This window comes from Solanum dulcamara, chromosome 8 (genome assembly GCF_947179165.1).
Source record: "Solanum dulcamara chromosome 8, daSolDulc1.2, whole genome shotgun sequence".
In the NCBI taxonomy this organism is placed as follows: Eukaryota; Viridiplantae; Streptophyta; class Magnoliopsida; order Solanales; family Solanaceae; genus Solanum; species Solanum dulcamara.
In genome coordinates, this window is record NC_077244.1 from 28923420 (window position 1) to 28946104 (window position 22685).

The following is a 22685-nucleotide window of genomic DNA, read 5'->3' on the forward strand; positions in this document are numbered from 1 at the left end:
TTAAAATATGGTCTCACAAAAGTTGTAGGTAATGATGTTGGAGTTATTCAGAAATTTGAATCATCTAATTTGGACTATCCTACGAAAATTTATGCCCAAAATATAGAAGTTGTATTATTTTCATCGAGAGTTGGAACATCATATACAACATTTTTAGGGGATGTTACACCTATTGTGTCAAAACTCCATCATAATGCATGCACCCCTAGTCATTTTCAAACTTGATAGATTGTATTTGTGTTGATTCCTTGCTTTTGATACTTGAAATTGATAGTTATAGTTGTTTTTTTAACCCCCTATTTTATATACAATTATTAAGAATTCAATTTGCTAGTTAATTTTAAGTTACGAAATCAGTTTGAGTGTGATCCCATCTTTCAATCTTTGTAAATCAACTCTGATCTTTCAAGTTGGGTATTGTTTTGCATATGACCGCCTATGCTTTAAAAATAAGACATAATTGAGCATTTATCAAACATTACTAGTCTTTCTGAAGGTCATTGCAGTTGTTGACATTGAAGTTTCTTATTTGCAAGATAAAGAGATGAAGAGCAAAATTGGTCATATTGGGTATGCCAAAACTTGTTCGCAACAAATTTCCATAGTGCTGAAAATTACCTTCAATAAAAAATAAATAAAAGTAAAGAGTAATTTTTATTGATGAATTTGTGAGTATAATTTTGTTACTCTCTTGATTCTTCTCTCCTAAACTTCTCTGAGATTCGAGGGCCTTCAGTAGCATACTTCTCGAATTATTGGATGATTTGGATCATTGAGATGTATTCCAATCACCAGAGATGTTATAGTACTTTGTTACTTTGGAAAGATCTTCAAGAAGAACTCTGTCGACCACTCCTTGGAAGAATTGTAGTTTTCTACAATGCTTGCTTCAATGCATGTTGAAGTGTTTACAAAATTCCCTTGAATGTCATGTCTATTTCCCTATTTATAGTTCTAAGGGGTTGATAAGGTTGCTTATAATTGGCCAAATAATGTCATTTTGATACTTGAAGGATTGTGATTGGTTCTTGAATTTGATTGGGATTACCACATCATTTGGAGATGTGACGTCATCTTGTTGGTCTTGGATGTCTAGTCACCATGACACGTGGCCTGTGTTTAGGCTTCAAGGTATAATGAACCCTGGACTTGAATTTATTAAAATGGACTAATTAATTTATAAAATTCAAATTAATTAATCAACCCAAATGAACATGAATTACATTCAAAAATTTGTATGAGTTTAATTAAAAAAATTTTATACATCTACAAGGACAAAATAATAGCAACTTATAAACAATGATTCAACACATAAAAATGTGTAATTTTCTTTGAGAAGAAGGTTACAATATTATATGAAGACGATATTGCTTCCGTAACTCAATTGAATGAAAAATTTATTGGAGAAGACAAAATATAAAGTACATTTGTCAAAGTTTTTTTTCCAGACACGAGCTTCAACATAATACAAACAAGATTGGAATGTGTTATCTTCGATAAATTGCATAATATTTTCATCATAGGGAGTAAAATACACGCCCTTTTTTTCTTAGTCAAATTTCATCCCACATAATTATTCTTGCAAGATTTTTAACGAGGTAACAATAATGTGCATTAAAATTTATCTGTTCTCTTTTTCTTTCATTAGATTTCCCTCCATAGGGTCTGTCTTAATAATATTTTAATGAGTCACAATATTTATCAAGACATGAACATCCAAATTGGAGTATTGTAAAACTAATCACGGATGTCCACTACTCTAGAAATAAAAAAACCCTTCATTATTCTTCACTTAAATGATTTTAACTCCCACTTCCATAACCTTCCCCTCATAAGGAGACTGGTGGAGCAGTACAGGGAGAGGAAGAGGGACTTGCATATGGTATTCATTGATCTAGAAAAGGCTTACGATAAAGTTCCACGAGAGATACTGTGGAGATGTTTGGAGGCTAAAGAGGTACCGATGACATACATTAGGGTGATCAAGGACATGTATGAGGGTGCCAAAACCAGGGTAAGGACAGTAGGAGAGGACTTAGAGCACTTCCAGTTGTGATGGGGTTGCATCAAGGATCAGCTCTTAGTCCGTTTTTATTTACCTTGGTGATGGATGGATTGACACGACAAATTCAAGGTGAGGTGCCATGGTGTATGCTTTTTTGCGGATGACATAGTCCTGATCGATGAGACTCGTAGTGGAGTTAACGCTAAGCTGGAGGATTGGAGACATACCTTGGAGTCTAAAGGGTTTAAGCTGAGTAAGACCAAGACAGAGTACTTAGAGTGCAAGTTTAGTGAGACACCTCAGGAGATTGGCGCGGAAGTTAGGCTTGGAGACTAGGCCATCCAAAGGAAAAGTAGTTTCAAGTACCTTGGGTATATCATGCAAGGAAGTGGGAAGATTGACGAGGATGTCACACATCGTATTGGGGCAGGGTGGATGAAATAGAGGCTTGCTTCCGGTGTGTTATGTGACAAGAGGGTGCCACCACAACTTAAGGGCAAGTTCTACAAAGTGGTGGTTAGACCGACTATGTTATATGGGGCGGAGTGTTGGCTAGTTAAGGTCTCTCACGTTCAAAAGATGAAAGTTGCCGAGATGAGAATGTTAAGATGGATGTGTGGGCATACCAGGAGCGACAGAATTAGGAACGAGGCTATTCAGGACAAGGTAGGAGTGGCCTCAGTGGAAGACAAGATGCGGAAAATGCCACTGAGATGGTTTGGGCATGTGAAGAGGAGGGTACCAGATGCCCCAGTGCGGAGGTGTGAGAGGTTAGTCGTGGATGGTTTCAGAAGATGTAGGGGTAGGCCGAAGAAATATTGGGGAGAGATGATTAGACAGGACATGACGCAGATGCAGCTGACCGAGGACATGACCTTAGATAAGAGGGTGTGGAGGACCCACATTAGGATAGAAGGCTAGTACATAGTTACGGTAGTCTACCGTATTAGTAGACGCTTTAGCAAACTATAATTTCTAGTTCTCTGATGTCTGCTATTAACTATTACTTCCCGTACTTTCCCTACTTTGATTACTCCTTTTTATTTGTAGCTCTCCTGTTATTTGTCTTATCATTTCGCTTTGAACTTATTTTTTTTCCTCTTCACTTCTTAGCCTTATCTAACGTTTTTTTTATGCTTTTTTTTTGAGCCAAGGGTCTCCCGGAAACAGCCGTCCTACCTTGGTAGGAGTAAGATCTGCGTACAATTTACCCTCCCTAGACCTCACGTTGTGGGATTACACTGGGTTGTTGTTGTTGTTGTTCCATAACCTTCCCCCATAAATGGTTTATGTCATATTTTTGACTAACCTTTTATATGCTTTTATGTAGCACTATAAATAACGTCATAAGAGTTTATATTAGAGAAACTTGAACATATTTGGAAGAATAAAAAAGCTTCCCTCTCTTGTGTATCTATTTCTATTGCTTTCATCTATTAGTATTCTCGTCTTATATTGCTTTCATATTATAATATTTAGATTTGTTACAAATTTTACACAAATACTCAAAAATATTTAAAAGTTATTTTGACTTTAAAACACTTAAAATAAGTTCTCTCTAACAATTTAGGTATTTTTCCAAATTTAAGTTAAAAGAAAATGATAAAAGGAAGAACTTAGGTAGTCGGAGTGTAATTTGCAAAAGAAATTCAATTTTCTATAGTGGACTCCGAAGAAGTCTAGTCTTGGCAAAGCAAGTTTCCTATCCCAAGCTGTGCAGAGAAGAGCAACACCGTGCGCGATCTTCATTCCCATTTTCCGTTTCACTATAGATTGGATATCAGCAACCGGAAAAAGTTAGCTTCATTAGTATCTGTTCTCTCCGGCGAGCCAAACATCCGTAACGTCATATTCTGTAGAGCCCTAATTGGGATAACCAGAGTTCAAAACTGAAAAATGTCGTGGTTCAAATCGGCCATGAGCAAAGCCGTGGAGGTTGGCAACAAGAACAATCTCACCCGCACTGTCAAGAACTACGCCGACTCCGTTGTTCAACAAGCCGGTCAAGCTGTCGCAGAGGGTGCCAAAATCCTCCAGGATCGTATCGTAATTTCTCCACTATCCAATTTTTTTTGTTACGGCCAGCACTCCATATATTTAATACTTTTGTATTAATGTCTTGAAAATAGACAACACAAATTATGTTATCGAAACCTCTCAGTTTCCTCTGCACGACACACAAATCTCTAAGGTGCTGTTTGGTTGGTCTTTCAATGGAGTTGGCCGATTTACGAAAATCAGCATAATATAGTACATTGTTAGGTTGCCTTTTAGGGAGATTATTCTTGGCATATAATCCAGTATAGCTAATATTAAGTTTGGTTAGCTTTACCCAGGTAAATTAATGAGGAATCTACATATATTTTATGTGGGGTAAAATGTGGAATAAAAATAGGTGTATTAAATAATAACTAGATTAAAACATTGAAATGATAAAACTAACCTTCGTAATAGTGAACAAACATTTTATTTTACTTAAATATTTTAAATATATACACTATATACTAATATGATAATCAAACCAAATATTCAACAAGAAATAATTCACATTATAATCCTTGCATTACTAATCAGTGCAAAACAATCCTTATATTACTAAACCCTTCATAACTAATCCTTATATCGTAATGCTTGTATTGCTAATCGTTGCATAACTTGTATCTGAACTAAACGACCTTTAACTAATTTAAAAATGTAGTTTCTAGTCAGGTATAAGACTTTCTTTAATTTTTTCATTCAATGGTGTGTGTACTTATGTCCCTAATATTAGAACTTGATTATTTGTTTTACACATTTTGTGAATTATACATTAGGCATTTGGTGAATTCCACTAAGGATAATATTTTGCGACGGATTTTTTTTATCCTTAGTGCTTTCTTTTAATTCTTGTAAATAATCATCACTATATTGAGCAACTAATCAAGTTCGACAAAAGTAATTAAGACAAAATAATAAAAAATGAATTCCAGGCCTAACTCAACTCCAAAAAGTACCTCATGAAGTGATGATTGCCCAAAACCATACAAGGAGACCCATTTTAAAATTTCCCACGGATGTGGGATCTAATGACCTGCATGCCCAGGACTTGTATATTTTGGAGCGTGAACATAATGACATAGGGGCCCAACATTAGGTAAACCAAGAAATCAGGATGAAGTTGAGGTCTGATACCATGATATAAAATAGACCCTCGGCCTAACTCAACTCCAAAAGCTAGCTCATGAGGTGAGGATTGCCCGATACCTTAAAAGGAGATCCATTTTTATATCTCCAACTGATGTGGGATCTAACAGCAAGTGGAATCCAATAAAGTTCTAGCTATGACCATACCATCTCACTTTTAAGCACCATTCCTAATGTCATGTTGTTCCTTTTCAACTCGGTTAACAGTTCTCCTCACTACCTTCTCTCTCTTCATTCTCTTCAGTAGCTTTTTTTTGCAACACACACATAAACTAGTACCCTTTCGCAATCTTCTTCAAATCGTCCATTTGAAAATTCATTAGAATAACTAATTTCAACTCACCCTTTTGCTTTACTTTCATTTAGATGACCTATGTTTCTACTCCACGAATGACTTGATTGAGGAGCCTAAATTGTGGTTGGTAGTGGGTAGTGAGTTTGCACAATGGAGCTTCATGAGCCACATGAGGGATGGAGGGGACGATAGTTGTAAGATTGATAGAGGAAGAGAATCAAATTTAGGCTCCTTAGTCTAAGTCTATCAGAAACGACCTCTCTTCTTGTTTAAGGAAGAGGTAAGGTCTACATACACACTACCCTCTCCAGACCCCACTTATGGGATTACATTGAGTATGTTGTTGTTGTGTCTAGAAGTTCGTGGAGACAAATTTTGGTCACCTAAATGAAGTGGAAGGGTAAGTTCAAACTGGTTATTCCAATGAATGTTTTTGTGGAGGATTTGAGGAAGACTGCGAGAAGGGGTATTGGTTTGAGTGCTTTTTGCATAGGAAGCTATCAAGAGAGTGAAGAAAGAGGAAGATACTAAGAAGAAGGGTTGGATGAGTTGAAAGATATCACCATGGCATTAGCAATGGTGTTTTGAAGTGTAGGAATGATTAAAAGGGCAGCCCGGTACACTTAAGCTCCCGCTATGCGCAGGGTCCGGGGAAGGGCCCGACCACAAGTGTAGGAATGATTAACTACAAGAAATTGAGAGCCAGACAGCTAAGCTCAAGTTGATGCTTGAGGAAACAGAGAGGTGCGTCCATGTATTATGTAAGTTACTTACTAGTAGAACTATTGATTTCCATTTTGGTTTTAATAGAGCTGAGTATTAGGCTTGGTAATATTTGACGAATTGGCATTCGTCAAATGCTTTACTTCACAAAAGCGGAAAACAAAAAAGCCAAGTCCTGATATTAGGGTGATGGGTCTACTCACCTGGAAAAAAGAGTAAAAGAGAGCTTGATTCTTGATCGGAAGTGATTTTTCTAATAAAATACGTCGTGCAGGGTTATAGATCTGTAAACTTCTAGTCCTAGTTTACACTGCATTTAATCCAAGAATTATTTGTAAGGACTATTGAGTTTTGTGCAAATTTCACCTCGATGATGTCAACATTACAGAAAGTATAAATTAAATAGCTAGCGCTCCAACAACTACATGGTTGCCTATTTGGACCAATAACCCTAGTGAACTACGGTTCAAATTGCAGGAGAGCTGGCACTAGGTTAACTTTTTCTATGTGTTGGTGGGTAGAATCACCTAGTATTTGTGCTGGTGGGGGGTAGCAATAACCTGGTGGACTAGTTGAGTGTGAGTCAGTTGGCCAGCCACTACCATTATTGAAAAGAAAAATCAAAGTAGCTAAAAGATCAATTCAACGATACAAAGGAAATGAGTATCTCCTTTGAAGTAGTACTACCATAGTGGCAATAAATAAGGAAAGACAACAGAAATGAGCTTCTCATTGTGCATGGATATAACAAAGGCAGACACTATACAAATATCTATGAAGATGATCTAAGTTGTGCGTACTCTTCATTTTTGCTACCGCACCCGTGTCGACACGAGACAGGCGCAGGTGCAAGTGTTGGATACGTGTGAGATTCGGTCAACCCACATCAGATACTTTGACCAGAGTCCATGGACAAATTTGTGGGAAAATTGAGATTATGATAAATGATAGAATAGATTTAAGACATGAGGAATGACATACTTTCAATATTATAGTTATTTTGTCTCTTTTTTAGCCTTTCCTCTTGCCTCGTGGTCAATATTTGTTGCTTCATGTTTCAAGCCAAACAAAGAGAAACTAAGAATTCAAGCAGTCGTGTTCCGACTTTTGGTAGACTGTAGCAACGATTTGTAAAGGGAGTTGGTGGAAGGTCTTAATGACTTTCTTTTTCTTTTATGAGGGGAGGAACCAGAGAGCTTGAAAGAAGAAGTTGGGGATCTTGGGAAAGACGACCTAGACGATCTTTTAAAATTTACAATATCGTGTGGCAGTTTCCGGCCATTTTTTGGGCTCCGCTTTTTTTCCCAGGGTGCTCGCCTCTGCATTCCGAGGCTGACCATATATTTGTATCCAGTTTTCCGGCGAGTGAACAGTGCTCCGACGGTGAACAGTACTTTCCGGCAGTGAACAGTACTTTCCGGCGGTGAACAGTACTTTCCGGCGGTGAACAGTGTTTCGACAGTTACCAGGTTTTACTAACTTGGAGTTGGTACCTCCAATAGTCCATTTCCGATATTTTAGCCTATAAATATTTATTGCACTGCCAAATTAAGTACCTGTCTCACTGTTTTTAAACAATTGCTAACTTGTGCTATAATATTGATCGTCCGTGTATCTGAGAGTAACCTTTCAGTAGCGTATTTCTGCTTTTCTGGCTTTAGTGTGCGATGGTAGAATAGGGTCATGTCCTCGGTTGGGATCAAGGGCCAGGGTTGGGAGGGCTAAGGGGGCGGAGGGAGCTTCTAGATTGAGAGTAGGGTCTTGGAATATTGGGACCTTATCGGGAAAGTCCATAGAGTTAGTTAAGATTCTTAAGAAGAGGAAGATTAATATAGCTTGCGTCCAAAAGACTAAATGGGTAGGACCTAAAGCTAAGGAGGTGGATGGGTTCAAACTTTGGTTCTCAGGCAAGTCGAGGTTTAAGAATGGAGTAGGGATCTTAGTAGATAGCGAGCTTAGAGATCAGGTGGTAGAGGTTAAGAGGACAAATGATAGGATGATGACGATTAAGTTAGTCGTTGAAGGGATCACCCTGAACATTATTAGTGCCTATGCGCCGCAAGTGGGGTTGGACGAGGAGACAAAAAGGCGCTTTTGGGAGGACTTGGACGAAGTGGTGGTCAGTATACCACCTACTGAGAAGCTATTCATAGGAGGAGATTTCAATGGGCACATTGGGTCTGTTTCGACGGGCTATGACGAGGTGCATGGAGGATTTGGCTTCGGGTGCAGGAATAGTGGAGGAGCCTCACTCTTGGATTTCGCAAAGGCTTTTGGTTTAAGGGTGGCCAACTCGAGTTTCCCAAAGAAGGAGGAACAATTGGTAACCTTTCGTAGCTCGAGGGCGGCGACGCAAATAGACTTCTGGCTACTTAGAAAAGAGGATAAAAGCCTCTGTAAGGACTGCAAGGTCATACCAAGTGAGTACCTTACGACCCAACATAAACTATTGGTCATGGACTTGGAGATAAGAAGGAAGAAGAAGAAGAGGGTCGGGGATGACCGACCGAGGATTAGGTGGGGTCGTTTGACTCCGTCTAGTGCCCTAGAGATGGGGGAGAAGCTGATGGCTATGGGGGCGTGGGATAGTAGGGGGGAGGCGAGTAGTATGTGGGATAGGACGGCCAGCTGCATTAGGGAAACAGCTAGAGAGGTGCTGGGGGTCTCACGAGGCCGCCATGGCGGGCACCGAGGGGATTGGTGGTGGAATGGAGAAGTCCAGGAAAAGGTAGAAGCAAAGAAGCAGGCATATGTAAAGTTGGTATATAGCAAGGATGATGAAGAAAAGCGAACGAATAGGAAAAAGTATAAGTTAGCGAATAAGGAGGCGAAGATGGCAGTTTCGACGGCCAAAACGGCAGCCTTTGAACGCCTCTATGCAGAACTAGAGGAAAAAGGCGGAGATAAGAAGCTATTTAAGCTTGCCAAGGCGAGAGAGAGGAAGTCACGCGACTTGGATCAAGTGAAGTACATCAAGGACGAGGATGGTCAAGTACTGGTACAGGAATCCCGCATTAGACAGCGATGGCAGTCATACTTTCACGAACTCTTGAACGAAGGAGGGGACAGAGACTTTGTGTTGGGAGACTTGGAGCACTTGGATAGGTGTCGCGACTTTGGGTATTGTAGGAGAATAAAGGCTGAGGAGGTTATGGGAGCTGTTCGTAGGATAAGCAGGGGAAAAGCGACCGGACCTGACGAGATCCCTGGGGAATTTTGGAAGAATGCAGGTAGGGTAGGATTGGAGTGGCTGACTGCGCTGTTTAATGTCATTTTCAGGACATCGAAGATGCCTGAAGAATGGAGGTGGAGTACAATCATTCCCGTGTACAAGAACAAGGGAGACATTCAAAGCTGCAACAACTATAGAGGTATCAAACTGCTAAGTCACACTATGAAAGTGTGGGAAAGGGTGATAGAAATGAGAGTGAGGAGTAGTGTGTCTATTTCAGAGAACCAGTTTGGATTTATGCCGGGGCGCTCGACTACAGAAGCCATTCATATCTTAAGGAGATTGGTAGAGCAGTATAGGGAGCGGAAAAGGGACTTACACATGATATTTATTGACCTAGAAAAGGCCTATGACAAAGTCCCAAGGGAGGTCCTATGGAGATGCTTGGAGGCGAAATGTTTACCTGTGGCATACATTAGAGCGATTAAAGACATGTATGATGGAGCTAAGACCAGGGTAAGGACGGTAGGGGGGGACTCGGAGCACTTTCCTGTTACGATGGGGTTGCACCAGGGATCGACTCTTAGCCCGTTTCTATTCGCCCTGGTGATGGATCAATTGACTAGACAAATACAAGGTGAGGTGCCTTGGTGTATGTTGTTCGCGGATGACATAGTCCTGATTGACGAGACTCACAACGGAGTTAACGACAAGCTGGAGGGCTGGAGACAGACGTTGGAGTCTAAAGGATTTAAATTGAGTAGGACCAAGACAGAATACTTGGAGTGCAGTTTCAGTGGCCTGCCACGTGAGGCTGACGGGGAAGTGAGGCTGGGTACCCAGGCCATTCAAAAGAAAAGAAGCTTCAAATACCTTGGGTCTATTATACAGGAAGATGGGGAAATCGACGACGATGTTTCACACCGCATCAGTGCAGGGTGGATGAAATGGAGGCTCGCCTCCGGAGTGCTGTGTGACAAAAAAGTGCCACCAAAACTCAAAGGCAAGTTCTACAAAGTGGTGGTTAGACCGACCCTATTGTACGGGGTGGAGTGTTGGCCAATCAAGAAACTTCATGTCCAGAAGATGAGAGTCGCGGAAATGCGAATGCTGCGGTGGATGTGTGGGCACACTAGGATGGATAGAATTAGGAATGAAGATATCCGAGACAAGGTGGGAGTGGCATCGGTGGAGGACAAGATGCGGGAAGCGAGACTGAGATGGTTTGGGCATGTGAAGAGGAGAGACACAGATGCTCCAGTGCGGAGGTGCGAGAGGTTGGCTATGGACGGTTTCAGGAGGGGCAAAGGGAGGCCAAAGAAATATTGGGAAGAGGTCATTAGACATGATATGGCACAGTTGCAGCTCTCCGAGGACATGACCTTAGATAGGAGGCTATGGAGGACTCAGACTAAGATAGTGGGCTAGGTGGCCGATCGGTTCCCCATAGTAGTCGTAGTCGCGCTCATTTGTCTTAACATAGGATTGTGCATGGGTTTACTGCTTATATTAGTTGGCCCAGTCTACTTTGGGTATCCTATTTTATCTATAGTAGTTAATGCCCCTTTATCCCCGATCTTTCCTACCCTGACTTTATCGCTTTATCGCTCTCATTATTCATTATTCATTATTCATTATTCATTATTCATATCTTTATATTGTCTGTTATATGCCTGGCTTTACTGACCTATGTCTTGTTTTTCCTTGTTTCTCCTCCCTTGTTTCTTCTCTCTTAAGCCGAGGGTCTTTCGGAAACAGCCGCCCTACCTTTTAAGGTAGGGGTTAGGTCTGCGTACACTCTACCCTCCCCAGACCCCACATGGTGGGATCACACTGGGTTTGTTGTTGTTGTTGTTGTTGTTGTTTATAGTTCTTTTATAATTTTGGATTTTTTAGCCGAATCCCAGCGCCTGTATCCATACTTGGATCCGTACTGCTGAATCTTAAAATTTAGATTTTGTTGAATCTAACGTTGGATTCGCATCCACATCGGATACCCGCACCTACGTCCGAGCAACTTAGAAGATAATGTAACTTTAAATGACAAATCAAAGAATAGAGAAAATCCTGATATAAGCAGGCAAGAGAGTATTATTGTATTATAGTCTTCGAAAGAAAAGGAAACCAAGTTGTTTCTTGTTTTTATCATTATGATAGCTGAAGTATAATAAAATTTTAAAAAGTTTTGACCAATTTTTTTTTTTAAAAGTAAGGTTGCTTAAAGTAAGAGCCTGTTTGGAGAAGCTTTTTTTAAGCTGCTTATAAGCTGAAAACTGCTTATTTTAAGCTTAAAAAAAGCTGGGGTAACCCAATTTATTTTTTTGGCTTATAAGCTGTTTTAGATAAGCTAAATCAAACAAACCCAATTATTTTTTGGGGCTTATTTTAAGCACAAAATGACTTTAAGTTGGCCAGCCAAATACTCAAAAAAGCAGCTTATAAACTAATCCAAACGGGCTCTAAATATAAGAAGCAGAGCTCAAATTGGAGTTTAACATCATTATGAACTTCTGGAATACTACAGGAAATGTGAAGTTTTATATTTGGGCTCCCTGTGCTTGCGCTCCGTTTCTTATGTATAACTAAAGAGTTCATGAGATGATTTATTGTTTATGCCAGGGGAATAGGAACTTCAAAAGTTTCAAACAGACGGTCAAAAGATTGGAAGAAGCTTCTGTCTCTTGTAGGGGACCAGAGAGAGTACAATTGATGAAAAGGTGGTTAGCTGTACTTAAAGAAATTGAAAAGAGGACTGAGGTTTCTGCTGAAGATAAGGAAAAGATCAACGAGCAGCAGTATCCTTCTGAAGAAATAAAGGATAATCCAAGAAAACAATCTTTGGTTAGTAAATTGATCTTCCATGCTCTTTCACTTTTATCTTTGCTGTTTTGTGATGAAGCGGGACTTGGATTTTCTATTTTTAGAAATAATTTCTCCCTTTTGGTCTTCATGTTAGAAGAAAATCTGAATATTCTAGAATTATTTTGTTCTTCAGTTTGGGATTTGTATGTGCATTAAGTAAAATAATTGTATGTATAAGTAGTTTTGCCGCAGATTCATTGGTGCTGTTTTATCTCATGGTATAATCTGTTCAGGAATTGGTTCATTGTGTCAAGTAGGGGTGTACATAGGTCAGTTTGGGTTTTTTTTCATTAAAGAAATAGCTAAACCAACTATATCAGTTTATTAAATCTATAATCCAAATCAACCCAACATAAAGTCGGATTTTCCGGTTTCGCTTTTAGACGGTTTTTTCAGTTTTCTTACATACAGAGTGACTGAAAAAGAGATCAAACATATTTTCACTTACCTATGTGACATGCTAGCACTTAAAAACGTTAACTGAACATGAATCTACAAAAAGACTGTAAAATTCACACCAGTACAAAATACTTCTGTTGAAATATCAACATTCAATATGCTAAATTTATAAGTTTTAGGCTACAATCAAATTGAATACAAAACAAAATATTTACAAAATAGATTGTTAATTTCCGATCCGAATACTAAACAAAATATTTACAAGCCTACATTTGAATTAATATATCTAAACATTGAAAATGTAAACGAATTTAAAACATATTAACAAAGTAGATTATAATTAATATTTTTTATGTATAAAAAATTAAAATCATATTTGTATTAGGTTGGTTGGTTTGAGTTCGGTTTGACTTTTTTTACTGTTAACACCAAACCAAAGCATCAAAGTAAAGTTCTGGCAAGAAGTTTGGATCAATTTAAGCTCACTGAGAGAGGTCTTCCCAGATCTATTTTCTATATGCAACAAATAACAATCATGAAGCCAAAATTAGTGAATGTTGGACTGCTCAAGGTTGGGATCTGTCCTTCAGAAACTTCTAAATGATTGGGAAGTGTCTAGAGTAGCTTCCCTTTTGGAACTGCTAGGTGGAGCTGACATCTCTACGATGTACCTGATAGAGTAATCACACAAAGGAGGGACTTTTCACAGTAAATAGTGCATATAGGAGAAGGGTACATGAAATGGCAGGTGGTAGACTTCACCAATGGAACAATATCTGGAAAGGATTGACACCCACTAAGCAGGGGTGGAGCCACCCTCGGGCAAGGGGGGTCGAGCGACACCCCTTCATCGGAAAATTACATTATATATATAAGTCAAAATTTAGTTTAATGAATCTATATACAAGTGTTGACACCCCTTGACACAAGTTAAAACTTTAGTATAGTGGTTAAGGGGTTACAAAAATTGTTAGAGGTTGTGTGTTCTATCCTTGATAACAACATATATTTTTGTACTTTATATTTTGACACCCCTTAGGAGCCTTGGAGTAACTGGTAAAGTTGCTGCCATGTGACCAGGAGGTCACGGGTTCAAGCCTTGGAAACAGCCTCTGGCAGAAATGCAAGACAAGGCTGCGTACAATAGACCCTTGTGGTCAGGCCCTTCCCCGGACCCCGCGCATAGCGGGAGCTTTAGTGCACCGGGCTGCCCTTTTTTTTATATTTTGACACCCCTTAATAAAAATCCTAGCTCCGCCACTGCGACTAAGGTGAAATGCTTCACATGGCTAGTTATCAGGAGAGCATGTCTTGCTCAAGAATTGTTGAAAAAAAAGGAATGACACTAGTTCCCTGGTGTTTTTTGTGTAACTTGACAGGAGTCACAAACAAACATCTGTTCTTACACTGTAAATGCACTACCCAACTATGGGAGCTTTTCCTAAACATCTCTGGCCAAAGTTGGACCATGCCAGAACATGCTTCCGACCTCCTTAGCTGCTGGATCAGAAGAGGGGGCAGCAAGACTCAAAGGAGATGGTGAAAATTGATTCCGTCATGTATTTGGTGGGCTGTCTGGAAAGAAAGAAATGCTAGATGTTTTGAAGATAGACTCAATTCTATCCACAAAGTCAATGGAATTGTTTAGTATCTTTACTTTTTTGGTGTAAACAATTAGGTATAGAAGAAGTAGATCAAACCATAGATATGATAGGAAGCTTGTAATTTTTGTTGGAACATGGCTATAACCTTTTTTGATGGTGGCCAACATTCCGTAATGCTGAAGAATTACTTACCAATTGTCAAAAAAAGAGTGAGTCATTTTTTTTTACGCCAAACCAACTAAATCAAACCACAAGTCGATTTTCTTTCTTCGGATTGACTTTGTTCGTCAGTTCGATTTGACTTGACGGTTTGATTCTGTACACCCCTAGTGTCAAGTAATCTCGTTATTGATATGGTGTGTCTATTAGTCCCTTAAAAGGCTCTTTTACTGGTTTAGAAATATCAAGGAGTGTCAGACTCCAATCTTTTTATGCTGCTTTTGATTGCTAAATTAGCAACTCGGTCTTGGTTTGTTATTTATACTTCTAGGATGTCTTCATCAGCTGATTTCAAGCCAACCTTGTTGAAGCCTATTTTATCTGGAGCATGATTCGTATACCATCTACAATCCAGTAATATTTATTGCATCAAGTCCGCAGACCATGAGAAACCGACCTCTCAAAAACTGATATGTTTGATAGTGCTTTTTTGTCCACATTCCACAATTTTTATGGAAGAAAATGTGAATGGATATCGAATTGTCTTTGGTTGTCTTACAATGCATATCAAGTTCTATTGTTCGTGATCTGTGGATTGTTTCTGCTTTTTCTTGAACGGTTTAGAGAAAACTCTTATGTTTTATAAATTATGCTACTGTTTCACAATTAAATTCAGACTGTTTTTGATTGTGGCCACCTTACCTCTTATTTAGTTACAGGTGTTTCTTGTCTTATGTTGCTTAGATGGAGAGTAAACTCAATCACAATATTTTTTTTCTGTTATGGGTATATGTTATTTATTGATTGATTGGATTCTCATGCTTCACCCTTCAGAAAAGTTTTTAACTCCAGTTTACTTGTTTCACACAGTTAGCCTAACCCGTCTCCAATTTGATAGGTTCTCTATTATGATACAGAGATGGGTGGTGAACCAATGAACTTCCGTGACATCTTTCTTTACAGTCAAGCATTGGAGGGCATATCAATATGTATGGTATGTAAATAAATATTTCCATTTCCTGCTTGGTTTTGCTAAAGAAGCTCATTCATGCTTAGTTTCATTTACCAATTTTGTATATGTCATCCTTGTTTCCAAGTGTGAAGAGGAAGAGAAATAAGAGAGAACATGGCTTAATTATTCCCTCAAGCTTTTATGGTCAAAATAACCATGTATACATGCTGTAAAAAGGAAAGAAAATCACTACATAATTACAATATGAGTAAATCAAGCAATACTACATTACTACCTCCATGAGGTAGTGGTAAGGTTTGCGTACATTCTACCCTCCCCAAACCCCATTTGGAGGATTTCATTGGGTCCGTTGTTGTTGTAAATCAAGCAATATACTTGATTTATACTTAATCTAAAATACTCACGAGATCCTAATCCTCGTACTAAAGTTGGTGCATACAAATTATATATACCAAACTTGCTACATATATAACATGTTTTGAGACCGGCGAGGGACTTGGTGAGTACATCTACAATTGATTATTTGGCCGCACAAACTTTGTGACGATGTCTCCTGAGAGTTCCTTCTCTCTGACAAAATTGCAATCAATTTTGATGTGTTTGTTGTTCCCTCTTGTGAAACATTGTATTCGATGCAATGTGAAGTGAAACCTCATTATCATAAACATGTTCCATTTTTGTGATCTCTCCAAATTTCAATTCCTTCGATAGTTGTTTGATCCATATGAGTTTACATGTAGCTATTGCCATAGCCTGATGTTTTGCTTCTGCAATCAATCTAGAACCACATTTTGTTTTTTACTTTTTTAAGACATTGAATTTTCCCCAACTAGAACATAGTATCCAGAAGTAGATCGTCTGACGAGGTTGACCCTATCCAATCTCATATGTCTATCCAAAAAGTTTTCCAATCTATATATGTATATCTCATGTCCTCAGTCTTCGTAAATTAGTCCTTTCCCTAGAATAAATTTTATGTATCGAATAATGCAATTAGCTGCATTCCAGTGATTGTCACAAGGAGAACCTAAGAATTGACTTGCCACACTAATCAATTAGAAAATGTCAGGTCGAGGCATAATAAGGTGATTCAATTTTCCTACTAACCTCTTATATCTTCTAGGATCACTAAGAGACTCCCCCTGACCTAGTAGGAGCTTAACATTTGGATCCATTGGAGAATCAATAGGCCTACAATTTGTCATCCCTGTCTCCTCGCGGATATCATGTACATACTTCCTTCGTGAAATATCGATTCCTAAGTTGGATTGAGAAACTTCGATTCCAGAAAAGACCTTAGTCGACCAAGTTCCTTAGTCTGAAAGTGTTGAAAAATGTGACATTTCAACTTGGTGATTCCCTCTTCATCATTACTTATAATGACTATTTCATCAATGTAAACCACCACACATGGCGAATTTATAGAATTATAGCTTAGTTCATGGTGCACGTGAACCCGTGGTCTTTCCATCAAACTAGTTATTTTATGTACATGTTTTCTATTGATCTAATATTGTCTGATGCTGGCACACACATACTTCAAAAAGGCTGAATGATGCACTTGGTTGAATATTGAGTTATTTGCTCGAAGGAATGAGGATCAATTCCCATACATTCTTCTTTCTCCTTTTTTCTCCTTTTTTTTTTAGTGGTGCACCCATATTATAAAAATCCTAGATCCTCCTTTGCCAACAAGGACATGCACAAACTTAGAGTAGTGATAATAAATAAAGAATGATTAGCTTTACTTTGAACCATGCCGAATTCCTGAATAATCATGCTAAACTTTTTCAAACCGTGATCGAGGAGACTGCTTCAGACCATAAATTGATCTTCGTAGTCTGCACACCATGTTGTTAGACCTCCACCCTGAGCAACAAAACTCGATGCTTGCTCCATATATACCTTATCTTTGAGATCCCCATAAAGAAAAACATTTTTAATATCCAATTCGTAGAGGCTAATGGTCAACAACAACCATAAAAAAGAAGATGGACAGAAGCATTCTTAGCCACAAGAAAGAAGGTATCACCATTTTCAAGACCAAAAATCTGTGTAGAATTCTTGGCAGCTTGTCGTGCCCTTTGGTGATCAACCTTCACCGTATCACCCAACGACAACCAATTGTAGACTTACCTGGAGGTAGAGGAACTAGCTCCCAAGTACCACTAGAGTATAGGGTAGACATCTCAATCATAGCTTGTTGCTATCCTGGATGAGAAAGAGCTTCACCTGTAGTCTACGAATAAAAATAGATGATACAACGGCAAAGTGAGCCGGTGAGACACGATGATAACTCAAACAAGTATAAGTAGGATGAGGGTTACCCGTGGAACAAATACCTTTTCAAGTGGCAATGGGAGAACACGTGTGGCCAAGTCTGTAGCAGGCAAAGAATCTGGTGTTGAATATTCAGGACTAGATGAAGAGCATGAACGATGATGATAAGTCAAAAGTGGTGGAGGTTGAGGTGAGGAGGACAGAGTTGTAGAAGGTGGAGTGGGAGGATAGATGATGGTGATATCTCCAAATCATGGAACTGGTAAACCCTCAGAGATGTCGGGATGTTCAATAGAATCAATGCAAATAATGTATTGCTGGAGGTTAGATGAGTAGCATCAATATCCTAGTGTACCCTCAAATAAGCAAGAAAGATCCAATTAAGAGTACGATGAACCAATTTGTCTTTTCCTAGAGTGAGGATATGGACAAAACAAGTGCTTCCAAAGACATGAGGTGGAAGAGAGAACAAGGCTGAGACCGAAGAAACAAAATAATGTGTGAAACTTGATTTTGAATGGCGGAAGAAGGCTTATGATCATTAAATAACAAGGTGTGAGTACTGCATCCTCCCAAAAGCACAATGGAATATGTTCTTGTATGAGTAAGGTATGAGCAACCTCACTAATATGACTATTTTTCCTCTACGATCCTATTTTTTGGTGCCATGTGGTGGATAATTCTATGGGAGGACATAAATTGTTGAAATTGAGATGATAAATATTCACGTGCATTATCCCTACGGGAAGTGTTAATAAAACACCTAATTTTGTATTTTTCGCACAAAAGGTATTGTTAAAATAGGAATAAGAATAGGATTTTATGTAGTCTCCTACATGGAAAAGGATTATTATGTAGTAGATGATGTCTACAAATAGAGCTTAGTGTAATAAAGTAATCAACACTATTCAATAACATTTTTCTCTTTTATTTCTCACATGGTATCAAAGCTTTGGTAAAATAATTATCGTCGTGCCTCATTCTAGCGACATCCAGAAAGAAAGAACTCGGTCATCATGCAATTTTCTGGCGACCTGAGTGGCTGTTCACGTCAATCTTTAGATTTGACAGTGTTGTACGAAAACCAATACCATCAGAGGTCGATATCTAGCTCTTGAAATTGTTGATTACAAAAGTTAACGACTAATTTACTCTTTCCTATTATTCAGATTCTTGAAGCGCCAAATGAAGAAGAAGTCTCTTTCCTTCTTGAATTGTTTGGGTAAGTTAAGTCAGTATCACAGGCCATGAGTTTGTGCTTTACTAACTTTTGTCTTCAGTAAATTCTGGCTTATGTTGTATCTGTTGAGTAGGCATTGAGTTTCAAGATACTAACTTAGTTACTTGCAGACTTTGTCTCACAGGAGGAAAAGAGGTGCACTATGCAATAGTCAGCAGTATCCAGGATCTGGCAAAAGCTTTCTCAAGCTACAAAGATGAAGTATTGGTAAAGTCAAACAGTCCTTTCTATCTTTTAGCAATAGACAACTGTAATTGAAACTCTGTGTACTTTTATTACTGTCTTTGACTGTGCTACTTTGATGCCACAATCATTTGATGAAGTGTTGGGCCTTCGTATCCATTCAATATTTTTCACTGCAGTACTATGTTTTGCTGAGGCTGAGAATTGTTATGAAGTTCAATTTCAGATATCCTTTATCTAATAATTTTAAAATTTTACAGTGTTGGTTGGCTAACTAAAATATAATGCCAATTAAATAGAAGGCCATTTTGTCCTAGAGGGTACTGGCATTCTGCATTTAGTCTGAAAACAAATTGTATCTCCTTAATAACATCTCAACCAGGTTATTGAAGTTCTGTGGATTAGTTCGCCTCCTCCCCCTCTTGAACATGAGAAATCTTGTAACTTGATTTGAATTCTTCCTTGTAGAATTTTAGTGTGTAGAGTTTGCATGAGTTGGAGTCGAGAGTTATGTCTTGAGAAGGGCTCCTACTTCTCTTTAGAATTAAGGAAGCTGGAGCAAAGGTCCTTCAAAGAAATGCTGGAATGGCCAGTTCTAGAGTTGGGGGAACATGCTGGAAGATAGAATCAGGAAAAGAACCTTGGTTCTCTCTATCAAGCAAACATGTTCAAAGAAGAGTTTCTTCAAGTCTTGCTTGGTCAGGACCTTCTCAAAATGGTGGGATCGTCAGAAGCGGCAGGAAGCTGGGTTGCTGCAGTATGGGATCTGGTTAATGGGTTGAAGATCACTCAGTTGAGTGATTCACAGTTCCTATTTCGTTTTGTAGACGAGAGCCAAGCTGCGAAAGTCTTCAAGGGGTTAGAAGATTGTTGGGTGACAATCTTTTGAAGGTGGAAGGGTGGGCAGAACATATTCGGTGCGAAGATTCATGATTAATCGGAGACTGTGGTGGAGGATTTAGTGCGTCCCCGGGTTCACCTTTGGTGTTTTGACTTATTCAAGAAAGTGGTGGAGAATCTTTGTGGGAGAATTGTAGATGTTGTGTGTAGTTTGAATGATTTGTAAAGAGCTAGAATTATGGTGAGGAAGAGTGTGGCAAGGTACCTATTTCTATGGTCATCGAAGATGAGGCTAGCTTCAAAATCTGGTTGCACCCAGAGTTTTGACTGAAAGTGCGGGGGGGGGGGGGGGAGGGATTGACCTTTTTCATATTTTCCTAGTCGACTTCCTCTTTCCAGCAGTCAACTATCTTCTAGATTAACAGTAAATAACTTCAATTTACTTCGGACAGATAAGAAAGTGCTGAAAGTAAATATGACACCAGATGTTTTTATACTGGTTGGATCTGGAATGGATCTTAGTGCAATCCCCTTGAGTTACAAGGGTATTCTCTTCTGGCTTTTGAGTACTTGTATGGTGCTTATAGAGTATATTTCCTAAGTCTACACTCAATTCTTTTTATCTCTTTTCAATCTTTTGATACAAAGCTTCACCAACAATATTTTTCTCTCCTATCTTTTTTAAGTACACAGTAAATCACTCAAAAATACAATACAACAACAACAACCCAGTGAAATCCCACAACGTGGGGTCTGGGGAGGGTAAATTGTACGCAGATCTTACTCCTACCAAGGTAGGACGGCTGTTTTCGGGAGACCCTCGGCTCAATAAAGCATAAAAAGACGTTAGATAAGGCTACAAAGTTAAGAGGTTAATAAGTTCAAGACGATATGATAAGGCAAATAACGGGGGCGCTACAAATAAAATCGAGTAATCAAAGTACGAAAACTACGGAAAGTAATAGATAATAGCAGACATCAGAGAACAAGAAATTATAGTTTGCTAAAGCGTCTACTAGTACGATAGAATACCGTGACTATGTACTAGCCTTCTATCCTAATGTGGGTCCTCCACACCCTCCTATCTAAGGTCAAGTCCTCGGTCAGCTGTAGCTGTGCCATGTCCTGTCTAATCACCTCTCCCCAATATTTCTTCGGCCTATCCCTACCTCTTCTGAAACCATCAACGGTCAACCTCTCTCACCTCCGTGCTGGGACATCTGGGTCTCTCCTCTTCACATTCCCAAACCATCTCAATCGCATTTCCTGCATCTTGTTTTCCACCGAGGCCACTCCTACCTTGTCCTGAATAGCCTCGTTTCTAATTCTGTCGCTCCTGGTATGCCCACACATCCATCTCAACATTCTCATCTCGGTAACTTTCATCTTTTGAACACGGGAGACCTTAACTGGCCAACACTCCGCCCCATATAACATAGCCGGTCTAACCACCACTTTGTAGAACTTGCCCTTAAGTTGTGGTGGCACCCTCTTGTCACATAGCACACCGGAAACGAACCTCCATTTCATCCACCCTGCCCCAATACGGTGTGTGACATCCTCGTTAATCTCTCCGCTGCCTTGCATGATAGACCCAAGGTACTTGAAACTACTTTTCTTTAGGATGGCCTGGTCTCCAAGCCTAACTTCCGCGCCAACCTCCTGAAGGGTCTCACTAAACTTGCACTCTAAGTACTCTGTCTTCGTCCTACTCAGCTTAAACCTTTTAGACTCCAAGGTATGTCTCCAATCCTCCAGCTTAGCGTTAACTCCACTACGAGTCTCATCGATCAGGACTATGTCGTTCGCGAAAAGCATACACCATGGCACCTCACCTTGAATTTGTCGCGTCAATTTATCCATAACCAAGGCAAATAAAAACGAACTGAGAGCTGATCCTTGATGCAACCCCATCACAACTGGAAAGTGCTCTGAGTCCCCTCCTACTATCCTTACCCTGGTTTTGGCACCCTCATACATGTCCTTGATCACCCTAATGTACGCCATCGGTACATCTTTAGCCTCCAGACATTTCCACAGTATTTCCCGTGGAACTTTATCGTAAGCCTTTTCTAGGTCAATGAATACCTTATGCAAGTCCTTCTTCCTCTCCCTTTACTGCTCCACCAGTCTCCTCATAAGATGGATGGCTTCTGTAGTTGAGCGTCCTGGCATAAATCCGAACTGATTCTCTGAAATAGACACTCCTCTCCTCACCCTCATCTCCACCACTCTTTCCCACACTTTCATAGTATGGCTTAGCAGCTTGATACCTCTATAGTTGACGCAGCTCTAGATATCCCCCTTGTTCTTGTATAGGGGGATCATTACGCTTGACCTCCATTCTTTGGGCATCGTTGCCGTCTTAAGAATGACATTAAATAGCTTAGTCAGCCACTCCAAACCTACCGAGCTCGCGCTCTTCCAAAATTCCACAGGAACCTCGTCAGGTCCGGTCGCTCTTCTCCAGCGCATCCTACGAACAACACCCTTAACCTCCTCGACCGTAATACTCCTGCAACACCCAAAATCGTGACGCCTCCCTGTATGTTCCTAATCTCCCAACACAATCTCTCTGTTCCCTTCTTCATTCAAGAGTTTACGGAAGTAGGACTGCCATCTCTGTTTAATGAGGGTCTCATCTACCAATACTTTTTCATGCTCGTCCTTAATGTACTTTACTTGATCCACATCGCGTTCCCTTTTCTCCCGCACCCTAGCTAGCCTGAACAATTTCCTATCCCCGCCTTTCTCTTCTAGTTCAACG

The 22685-nt window shown here is 39.5% G+C and overlaps 1 protein-coding gene across 1 annotated transcript in view; it reads left to right on the forward strand.

The window, feature by feature from the left end:
* The first annotated feature begins 3629 nt into the window (after window positions 1–3629).
* The window catches only part of LOC129901438 (uncharacterized), a 61133-nt gene continuing 42077 nt past the window's right edge, over window positions 3630–22685 (forward strand). Inside the window, exons 1-5 of the mRNA XM_055976609.1 lie at window positions 3630–4051; window positions 11998–12219; window positions 15301–15396; window positions 18825–18877; window positions 19006–19102. Coding sequence (XP_055832584.1) covers window positions 3902–4051; window positions 11998–12219; window positions 15301–15396; window positions 18825–18877; window positions 19006–19102 — 618 coding nt within the window. The 5' untranslated portion in view covers window positions 3630–3901. The remainder of the gene's footprint in view (window positions 4052–11997; window positions 12220–15300; window positions 15397–18824; window positions 18878–19005; window positions 19103–22685) is intronic.